Here is an 11,589-nt window from a genome sequence, read left to right on the forward strand (position 1 = left end):
ATAGATGAAACAAACCTCAGAAACGTCACTTTAGTGAATGAACTCTCCAGGATCTCACACAGATGCTTCATTCCAGAGTCTTTCAGTTCAATGATCCTACTTATTTCCAGATCAATCAGATGGGAGGGGGTGGACTTCAGAGCTGAAGCCACAACTTTACATTCAGTCTCTGAGAGATCAGAGCCACCAAGTCTGTGATTGGAGAAGAAAGTCAGTTCTGATTAAATCAGACAATCTAGATTATAAACAGACTAAGATGTGATCTCAATCATATCATCTGAATATCATTTTACTGAGACTGCCACAACAGAATCTCTGCTGTTCATGATTAAGCTCTTGGAAGACAGCTTTCAGAGAACCCTAGCCTCAACACAGCTCTCCAGCTCACAGCCGATCTCTGCCTGGATATACATTCCCCCCACAGCACCACCCCATCTCAGCCAACAGTAAGAGCTGCCTCCTTTCCACCTGCATATTGCTCTCACATTGCTCTCCATCAGTTACTCCTTTTCCCCGCCAGTGTGAATCGCCGACCAGTCCTCACCTCCTGCTATCTGTTCTCCTGTTGTTCCTGCTGCTATAAAATAAACTACGTACTTACCCTTTAACTGTGTCTGTATTTGTAACTGTCATCTACACCAGACTCAGGTATAACAAACAAGACACTCATGTGCATTTTCTCAAAACATTTCACTCCACCTGAACGCAACTATAACACAACTATGACCAGGAGCTTCAAGCCAATAAATTAGCGTTGCCGACACTGGCTGGAAGACACAGAACAAACCATCCTTGTTTGGACAGACCACAAAAACCTGGTCAATCTACAGTCTGCTAAACACATAAATCCTAGACAGGCCCACTGGACATTGTTCTTTTTTCAGTTCAACTACAATTGCCCTGGTTTCAGAAATTCCAAACTAGACACCCTCTCAAAACAATATTCTTCTTATAACTCTGAAGACTCCTCCAAACCTATCCTTTCTGAAGACTCCTCCAAACCTATCCTTCCACCCTCCTGTTATGGTGGTTCCATTATTTGGGGTCCAGAGGGCCTCATTCAGGCAGCTCAAGTAGATTGTCTCTGTCATCAGTCCTTCTGCAGTCTGCCTTAAATTCCTTCTCATCTCCATTATGTTCATCCAGTGTTTCATGTCTCTCAGATTAAGCCCGTTCATTCCAGGACTCATGGTAAGAACACTTTTTATGTGGTGCATAATGCTTTTACATGTTTTAAGTCCATCTTTTGTTTTTACAGTGTCATGTTCCGTGTTTCTGTGTGTTTATTTTTGAGTTTCTGTGTAGTCCTGTGAGTCTCTCTGTGTCTTCCCTGTTGATTGCTCCCAGCTGTATCCCGTTCCCTGATTACCTTCCCTGTGTATTTAACCCCACCTGTTGTCTTTGTCTGTGTCGGATCATCGTCGTATGTACTGTGGTTTGTGTTTGCTCCGTCTAGTCCGTTTGACAGTTGCTACCGGTTTTTAGCTGTGTGCTTGCCTCTCGCCGTGCTGCCTGTCTTGGACTGTTTTTGAGCTTTATCTCTTCATTAAATCATCATCACCATAACCTGGGTCTCAGCGTCTCTCCTCACCATCAACAACCCCACTTCATGACATACAGAAACAATCTGTTGTCTTCATGATACCAAAACAAGGGGCAGGTGAGATTAAAAAGACATCTGATGTTGTGAACTCTTAAAAATATGTGCATTTTCATTTTTTACAGACATAACATAAACAAAGAGCTGAAGACAGAAGGTAGTGGAAGGAGACAGAGCGACTGACCAATGAGCATGTGTGAAAACAATGAAAGTTGTTCCAGTAATTAAGAGGATGAAATGTCTAAAGTGTTAAAGGCTGCAGATGAGGTGATGATGAAGAAAATGTTTCAAACTCTGGAATCTGAGTCCTCAGATCTTTGGGAGAACTTGACAAAAACTAAGACTCCTCCAGAAACTTTTACTCTGATTTACAAGCTCAGAGAAAATTAGTGAGAAGAGGAAAAATTTGTTAACAAGGTTTTCTGCGTGAAAGCAATTATTTTCCATGGCAACAACTACAATGAAGTACTTATTTTAATGATCCAAGATTCTATGAAACCAAAACTGATTTTATTAAAACAGTCAAAGATCCTAAAAGACAAATTAGGGACTAATGGCCCAATAAGCATACAGGTATTTAACTTTTAAATTGTGCATGTGGCTGACTGGATCTTTCATATACAATATAGATTTTCTAGTTCCCAATGTCTTCTATTCATTGCAATTGAATATGAAAACAGAAGAAACATGGGACACTTTTAAATGAGCAAAATCTCTAAATACCAAAAGCTACAGCAGTGCTGTCATGAGTAAGCTGAACATTTACATTTTTCAATTGATATCTCAGATACCAACAATGAGAAAATGACAGAATTAAGTAGAAGATCTTAAGGCATTTTAAAGAAGATGGAAAATAGAATGGGGAAATAGTCTTAAAAGTACATTTTCCTTAGACAGAAATGCTTTAAACTACTTTGAATAATTCACTGGGCTTACCAAGCCTTTTTATAACTAGGACAAATGACTGAAATGATTCAGTCATTTGTGTGACTGAATCATTTTTCTTAGTGCCAATAAATTGAATTGAATTGAATGGTTTAATAGACCAAAGTATTAAGGACGCAGCTAAAGGCCAAGAAGCATCCAGAAGCAACTTGAAGAACTAAGAATAAACATTAGTACAGTAGTGCTGAATCAACATCCACACAACGAAAACTCCTCGACTCACCGAGCCTTTTTGCAGTTCTTCACAGCTGGAACCAGTCTCAGTTTTCCCCCCTCTGATGTGTTGTACTTCTCCAGGTCCAACTCATCAATGACCTCCGGTGACATCTGCAGCATGAAGGCCAGAGCTGAGCACTGGCTCTGTGAGAGCTTCTTCCCTGATTGCAAGAGCTGTTGGATCCCCTGAAAAAATGACAGGTCATTCATCTCTGTCAGACACCAGAAGATGTTGATGCTCCTCTCTGGAGAGATATCATCAGTGTTCATCTCCTTCAAATTGTTGATGATTCTCTGAATGGTTTCAGGGCTGTTCTCTGTCTTCCTCAGGAGGTCTCCTAAGAGTCTCTGGTTTGATTCCACAGAGAGGCCATGAAGGAAGCGAACAAACTGGTCTAGTTGGCCAGTTTTACTCCTGAGGGATTTCTCCATGACTTTCTTCAGGAACTCATCCAAAGATGAGTAATTATGGTTTTCTCTTAGGAAGCTCTCTATCACCTCTGTGTTCCTAATGGCAAAACAGTGAGCCATGTAGACTGCAGCCAGAAACTCCTGGATGCTTAGATGAACAAAGGAGTAGACTGAAGTTTTGCCTAATCCTCTCTCCTCTTTAATGTGCTCAGTGAACACTCCTGAGAATAACAAGGCATCTTTGATGTCAATGTCACACTGTTTGAGGTCTGATTTGTTGAAGATAAATTTTTCTTTAAGCAGTTGCTCCAAAGCCAGTCTTCCCAGAGACTCAACCATCTCTTGGATGTATGTATTTCCAGCTCCACCACTGTATTTTTCCTTGTTGGTGTTCTTCTGAATCACCAGGAACTTAATGTACAGCTCAGTTAAAGTTTTTGGCAGCTCTGCTCCCTCTTTGAACTTTAGTTCATTCTCCAGAACATCTGCAGCGATCCGGCAGACCTCTGGGATGTGACACATGCTGTCCAGGTTTCGTGATGTCTTCATGTGGGAGATGATCCTGTTGGCCTGCTGCACATCTCTGAATCTCTTCCTGAAGTACTGCTCCTTTTGTGTGTCAGTGAACCCTCTGACCTCGGTCGCCATGTCAATGAACTCATCTGGGATCTGATTGGCTGCTGCAGGTTGTGTGGTTATCCAGATGAGAGCAGAGGGAAGCAGTTTCCCCCTAATGAGGTTTATCAGCAGAACATCCACTGAAGTGGACTCTGTAACATCAGTCAGGATTTGAGTGCAGCAGAAGTCCAGAGTAAGTCGATTCTCATCCAAACCATCAAAGATGAACAAAACCTTTAAGTGTTCAAAGCTACACATTTCTTTGTTTTTAGAAAAGAAGAGATTGACAAGTTCCACCAAGCTTAATGTTTTCTCTTTCAAGGCATTCAGCTCTCTGAAAGTGAATGGAAATATGAAGTGGATGTTCTGGTGGGCTTTGTCTTCAGCCCAGTCCAGAGTGAACTTCTGTGTTAAGACTGTTTTCCCAATTCCAGCCACACCTGTTGTCATCACTGTTCTGATTGGTTCCCGTCTTCCAGGAGGGAGTTTGAAAATGTTTTCTTGTGTGATTGTTGACTTATGTTTCCTGGATGCTGATCGAATCTGTTTCCATTTACTTACTTTGACTCCCTTTTTATCATTAACTACTCCAATCAATCCCTCTGTGATGTAGAGCTCTGTGGAGATCTGATTCTGAAAGGTTTGATTTCGAGCTTCAACATTGTCTTCATGGAGATATCGGAACATCTTCTTTAGAGACTCTTTAAGGTCACTTTGACACCGACTAACAATATCTGAATGAAGAGACAAACAGAAAACAGGATACACTTAAAAAAAAATAAAGAATACAAACTATTACTGATCCTCTCAGAGGGGTGTTTGTGTACAAGGTCACATGGACACATTAAAATGCAAAATATATTCACAGTAAATTAATTATTATGGTTCCAAGCCTGTGGAAGCGAGCAGATGGCCAAGTCAGGCCATGGCCATTCTCTTGCTCCTGTGGAGTAATTTGTTATTCTTTTTATTCCTCTCCTCTAATACATATCGGCCAGAAAAAGCAGGAAACACTGGAATAAAGCTAATGAGGCTCTGGTTGAAAAACTTTGCTGCTGCTTAGAGAAAACTCTTCATATTTCCCAATACTTAGTGGGCACTATTACAAAGGAAAATACATTTTGGGTGGTAACTCCTAAACCTCAAGTCCTACACTCAAAATCTTGATGGGATCTTAAACCTTAGATGATTCTGCAACAGTTTTACTTTGGCCACGCCCACTTCTGCCTAGATTTTTTTTTTGCTCTAACATAACATCTATGGACCAAGCTGCTAAAGCAATACGGAAAGAATTTAAATATTTTTTGAAAATTGTGCAAGCTATGCAATACCAAACAATTAATTAATAAATCAATCAAATTTTATTTGTGTAGCACATTTCAGCAACAAGGCATTTCAAAGTGCTTTACATCGTAACAAATAGTGGTGTTATTTAAACTAACAAAAGTATTTTAAAGTCTATCCTCTGAGCTACAGGGAGCCAGTGTAGGGACTTTAAAACTGGTGTTATGTGCTCTATCTTCCTGGTTTTAGTGAGAACACGAACAGCAGCGTTCTGGATCAGCTGCAGCTGGAGGAATGATTTATTGAACAGACCTGTGAAGACGCTGTTGCAGTAATCAATGCGACTAAAGATAAACTCATGGATGAGTTTCTCTAGATCAACCCCATACAGAACCATTGAAGCCATTGCTAATACAGGACTAAAGCGAAACAAAGTCCAAAAAGACCCTACTATGAAAGAAATAAGTGAATGAAGGACAACCGGTCCTTTGTGCTCATAACGCTGTTGTAATAAATGTGTAATTTATTTCACAACCTCCACTGCAATAAGCTCCAATGTTCTGGAGCTCCAGAACATATTAGGAAAATATAATAATCGTGATATGAATGAATGATCCGATAAACATTGAATTGCTCTCCCTGTCTACTTTCTGAGTCCAGGTATTGGTGGATAGAATAAAGACTTATGTATCAGACAGTTACACCCCTGTTCTTCATATCATTCCATCATAACTTTGTGTTTCTGCAGAGTTCTGGAGTCTGAGTCCATTTTTTGTAAAACCTGTTATATTCAGGCTTTACAAAGATTCTAACTGCTCCCCACAGTGTTTCACTGAACAGAAAGAAATGAAAAAGATCTCTCTTTATAGACTGAAGCTGTGGTTCATCATACAAGCTGTAATTTGTCAGTTTAGATTTGTACTATTTTAATGGTTGATACAGAAAAAAACTCCTGAGAACTGCAAATCATTAAGTTTTCTGATTACATACATATATAAAGACAACTAAATATGCGTGTCTTCTCTCTATAACAGTTTCTAACAGTAACCAGTTTAAAATACTGTCACCACTTACCTGAGTCCTGCTGGTCTTCCTGCTGCTCTTCTACTTGGGGTTTCTCAGTCTTATTCCTGAAAATACATTATTTATTTATGTTTCAGGTTCTATTTACAAATTCTATTGTCTTTCACTTGTATCCATTCAGAAGGAAAACAATTAATATTGGAGCAAAAAACCAAAATAAATTAAAGAAATGGAAAAAATAAATAAATAAATAAATAAATCACATAAAATCCACACAGAAATTTTCTCTAAATGCCAAGAAGACCCCATCCCCACCAGAAAACACACTACTGATGCCAGAAACAGCAACCAAAACATCAGCACAGTTTATTTCGCCTGCATATATAAAATACATCTGCAGTTATTAAAGCTGACACATGTAAGTAGGATAACAGACTGCTTCCTCTGTTTTCAGGTACTAAGGTAGAAAAACTATGATTCAAGAGGGGGCCCTGCATGTGGGCAGAAAGATATGAATCCTTTTCTAAGTGACAGTTTAAGAAAACAGGAACATGTGGAAAATAAACTGACTCAGTGGTTTAGATAAATACAACCAGGTGACTCAGACTGGAAAGGACTTCACTGGCTGGCTTATTGGTCTTATGTCATAAAGTGGGTGCATAAGCTCCACCACAGAGGTGTTTGGACCCCTGATCATTTGTTTGGTTTAGTTTTCAGGTGAGCAGAGTGAACCTTCTCTGGATCTAGCAGCTTCTTAAGCTGCCATCACCGTATCTGCACTGATGGGTAGCAGCAGATATAAAGAGAAAAGGATGTGGGAAACATCTCTGGAAAACTGCAGCTTCATATTGTTGAAGCAGAAATCAAGTTCTGTTTTTACTGAAGTTGCTGTTTTGGACCAAACTGAAGAACTGCTGCAGAAGGTGTTATATGGGGCTTTCTATCAGGGTGTAGCAATCGAGCTGTGGGGGAGTGGATATTTGGGACAAGGCTGGTCCTGATCCAGCTCTGCTTAGCTTAGGCTTGTAGGGCATGACGCTGGCATGAAACCAAAAGGACGTTCTCTTTTTCCTCAGAAACAGAACCACAGATCAGCAAAAACTCAATCTGTCTCTTGATCTAAACAAACCTGCAGTCTGTAAATGAGATTACCAGCTTTAGATGGTCAGATACAAGCTGGTTCTCATCTTTCATTATTTGAGTAACAAAACTCCTGCAAAGGCCTATTGTAATTGTAGTCATTTATTATTCTTTTCTGAATCAAAGTAACTTTTTGGAGGCCCTAATTATGAAAAGTCACCAACTTTTGAACACATCAAATGTGCAGAAAAGAAAGTATTTCACTATAATTGAAAAGCCAAATAGCTTCACAACATCCTCTAAAGTTAACCCATTGAAAATGGTATAAATCATTTGAAATTTAGCACACAGATAGATTAGATACCTTCAAGACATTTGAAAAAAAATGTTAAGTAGAGAGGTATGTCATAAAATCAACAAGACATTAGTTTTTGGGGTCAAAATTAAATTTTTGAAATTTCACATATGTCAAATGACCTCTCAGGAAATTAAAAGTCTCATCTTCAGAGGTTCCAATAGAATTTTTTGTTGTCCATCATTTTGACTGATGGCATAAAAAAAAAATCTACCATATTCTGTTTTTACCTATCAAATTTAAATAATACTGACACAAGCTATTCAGTTGCACTTAATTTTTTGCGGCTTAATTAAGTTCAACAGACAATCTAGATCCCATCACATGTCAAGCAGAGACCTGACTCCAGAGGGGCACAGTAAATTAACTTTCAATGTGGGAATTTATCATACGTGGAATCATGCATATAATCAAGAAAATAGACCCAAGTACAAAAACTTTGGTACTTAATCTGTAATCCTGGATCTTAAGGTACTGGGTGGTGCTGTTTCTTTGATGTCCGCTACTCCTCATACTTTAAATTCAATTAAAATATTCGGTAACACTTTATTTGCAAAAGACTGACAAGACACTGTCATAAACATGACATAACATCTGTCATGAACATGAAGAAGTCTTTATGAATGTCTTTGACTGTTGTCATGAAGTGTCATTTGGTAAATAATGACTTTTAATGCAAAGTTGCTCTAAAAGTTGAATTGAAAGTCCATTAAAAGTGCCAACATTGCCTGATGTTGTAAATGATAATTTAATGCAAAGTTGGCACTTTTAATGGACTTTCAATTCAACTTTTAGAGCAACTTTGCATTAAAAGTGTCATTATTTCCCAAATGACACTTCATGACAACTGTCATAAATAATCATAAAGACTTGAGATGTTATGTCATGTTTATGACAGTGTCATGTCAGTCTTATGCACACCCCTTCAAATAAAGTGTTACCAATTATACTCCAAGCTAATTAGGCTTTAATTCATATGAAGGGTTGGGTACCAGTGTTGGTGAGGCAGCATAGATACATTTGATCTGAATCTGGACTTCAGAAGAACTTGTAGAACTTACTTTTCATTAAAGAGATCTTCACCAGACTCTTGACCTAGAAAAAGGCAAAACAACAGCAGACAGTGTTCAATTTAACCATAGGATTAATAAAAAAGAAAAACAGTGGCCAATAGAAACCTTGTGAACTGACCTGTCATAGAAGATGACTGTAGCTCAGACCACAGTTGTGGATCGATGGTTTGAAGATGATGAATCATCTCTTTGGAGGCATTAGTTTCCTTCTCCATTACAGTGTCAACTAAGCAGGTGGCCATGTTTACTCTGGTGTTGGTTTGAAGGATTGCCTCCTTCTCCGATGACTTCAAGATGTTTGCACTCAGCAGAGCCTCCATGAGTTGTGTCAAGGTTTCTTTTGGTACCTTCCTCACAAAGTCACTAAGCATCCTGTTTAGCTCTTTCTCTGTAGGCAGGAACACAAAGAAATCACTGCAGTTCCTTGATGGAAACTTTATGATGCTGTTAAGACCGGACTTTGGAATCTAGCTGTACCTTCTTTTGTAGATGATGGAGTAATCTGCTCCTCTACTTCAGGGGTAACTTTGTCTGTTGATAAGAAGAATAAATGTTTAGCAGGTACTTGTTCAGATGTTTCAGAACAAACTCTTGAAGGATATTTTTGCTCCATCAAACATACCTTTATTGCTTTCAATCTTCTTCAGGATCTTCTTTGTGACCTCCCTGGTCTTTGGGGTGTATGTCTTAATCATCAGATCTACCGTTTCCAGTCTGTCTGCACCATACAGCTTGGATTTTGTGATGGATTTGAAGCCATCCTTGGACACGTCCGCATTCTGAAGGTACCACTGGAATAACTTCAGCTCATTTTTGTCCAGGTCTTCCAAAATATCCAGAAGCCAAACTTTAAACACCTGGCAGTTCAGGAAAAGATTCCTTGTTAGAATATCAGGAAATAAAATATTCGAGCTCATTCATTATGAGAGAAGATAACGACGTTACGATTTGTAGACAATACAGGAAAAAGTATAATTACATGTCCTTCATGTGGAATGATCTTCTTGAAAATCTTTTCTGCCACCTCCTTGGTGTTTGTGGTGTACTTCTGAAACATCAGATTTACTGTGTCCAATCTATCTGCATGTTCCAGACGGCTCGTTTTGATTGGTTTGAAGTCAACGTCGGACTCGGGCAAAGTGTGAAGGTACCAGTGGAAGTACTTAAACTCTCTGCTATCCAGATCTTCCAGTTGGTCCTTCAACCATTGCTTTATACCATTTAAAAATAAATGAGGTTAATTAGATAAATGTTATCAACAAGACAGCCAAGAGCTATTAGGACTCCATAATTGGAGGATCCAGGGTCACCGTTTCAGGTTCTTTGCATGACTATGTCGGATGGGGGTTTTTTAAAGCAATGTACAAAACACATTGTTAAGAACAAGTGAAGAAAATCTATTCCAAAATAACCTGAGCATAGCTACTAACCTTACAGGAGTCAGTCAAAACTTAGACTATCTAGTGGCATTAAGCTCATAGACAAAGATGGCAACTTACAGCATCACTGTTGTCTTCAAGAGATTTCAGCTGCCAGATTTCCTTCATGTCCCAGAAGGGTCTATGGGTCATAAGATGACATTAAATTTACTGAAGGTAAATTTTTTTAATGCAAATATCTATTACAGAAAATGTCATACATCAAGGCCTGGTAGGAAAGGAGGACAATAGGGGGCACTGGGAGGCATTGTCCACCCACAGAGTCAGCTCCCCCTGGACTGGAAGGTATTTCTTATATCTTTACCTCAGAGTGGCCAACTTTCTATTATTCCTATCTTGATTTGGTACAGTAGGGGCTCCCACACATCCTGTACTGGTCCCTCTGTCTCCCGCACCTTTTTTAGCCATTACAAGTGTTTAATCCATTGCTAACATGTGATAACGTGTTTTCCTGAGCCGCCTTTAATGCAACACTAGTGTAAATGCGACAGAGGCATGCTACTGCTGTGCGGAATGGCATGCTGGTGTGTGTTAGAATTATGGCAGCAAACTAGCAAAAGTCAAAGAACTTTGCACAGTTCCCCCCACAACCCCGACAAACTAACCGAGTGAGTTGATTAATGCTGTTGGATGCAGGTAATGTTAGCTAAATGACCAACTAATGTCAATAAATCACGTTAAGCTTTTCAACAAGAATAGGTTTCTAGTATTGCTGTTATCTATGTTCAAAACAGGGTAGTGCTGGTTACATTCACTTGAGTAACTTTTTGGGAAAGGATGCATTGATAATAGTTTTACTGTACATTTTCCCTTTACTTGAGTAATATTATTCTACTCTTACTTGAGTTGAGTTGATTTTGCATTTAATTAGACTTCATGGGACACCTTGGATTTCCACAACATATGAACTAATGTTAATGCAAATTTGAGCATAAACATTATGCTCAAATTGCATGTTACACATGTCACTGTTTACATCCTTACTTTTTATCTTGTATAAATAAACATGGTAATTTTATCTGAAATGTTACATAAATGTTTGTTTATGTATTAATATTAAAGTAAAAGTTTGTTTAGTCTGCCCCCCTCAAATTAAGCAAAGGTACCCCTCCTGCTAAACTGCTCTGGAGCCGGGAGTGCGTATATCATACATGTTGAAACTAAGTTTAGAACTTGGTAAATAAGTCACTCTGAAATGATTCATTATCTGGTAGAAATTTAACACAGATCCCTAACTTATCTGTTAATACTTGTGTTTATAAAAATGTGTGAATATTTTATACTTGATGGTATCCAGGAAGTAATAGTGATTAGTCCATGTTACTGGTCCTCCAACACAGAGTAATTAGGTCACTTCAGAGGTCGATGTCTAGATAAACTTGATCTGAATCTGGACTTCAGAAGAACTTGTAGAACTTACTTTTTATTATCAAAGAGATCTTCACCAGACTCGTGACCTAGAAAAAGGCAAAACAACAGCAGTGTTCAATTTAACCATAGGATTAATAAAAAAGAAAAACAGTGGCCAATAGAAACCTTGTGAAC

At 38.7% G+C, this 11,589-nt stretch overlaps 1 protein-coding gene across 1 annotated transcript in view; it reads right to left on the bottom strand.

The window, feature by feature from the left end:
- LOC103142411 (NACHT, LRR and PYD domains-containing protein 12-like) overlaps positions 1 to 11,589 on the bottom strand; it is a 20,261-nt gene that overhangs the window by 5,538 nt on the left and 3,134 nt on the right. Inside the window, exons 3-12 of the mRNA XM_007558467.2 lie at positions 11,465 to 11,501; positions 10,105 to 10,165; positions 9,585 to 9,815; positions 9,228 to 9,462; positions 9,083 to 9,136; positions 8,724 to 8,993; positions 8,594 to 8,627; positions 6,149 to 6,204; positions 2,769 to 4,524; positions 16 to 192 (exon numbers count right to left, since the gene is read on the bottom strand). Coding sequence (XP_007558529.1) covers positions 16 to 192; positions 2,769 to 4,524; positions 6,149 to 6,204; positions 8,594 to 8,627; positions 8,724 to 8,993; positions 9,083 to 9,136; positions 9,228 to 9,462; positions 9,585 to 9,815; positions 10,105 to 10,165; positions 11,465 to 11,501 — 2,911 coding nt within the window. The remainder of the gene's footprint in view (positions 1 to 15; positions 193 to 2,768; positions 4,525 to 6,148; positions 6,205 to 8,593; positions 8,628 to 8,723; positions 8,994 to 9,082; positions 9,137 to 9,227; positions 9,463 to 9,584; positions 9,816 to 10,104; positions 10,166 to 11,464; positions 11,502 to 11,589) is intronic.

This window comes from Poecilia formosa, unplaced genomic scaffold (genome assembly GCF_000485575.1).
Source record: "Poecilia formosa unplaced genomic scaffold, Poecilia_formosa-5.1.2 Scaffold96, whole genome shotgun sequence".
In the NCBI taxonomy this organism is placed as follows: domain Eukaryota; kingdom Metazoa; phylum Chordata; class Actinopteri; order Cyprinodontiformes; family Poeciliidae; genus Poecilia; species Poecilia formosa.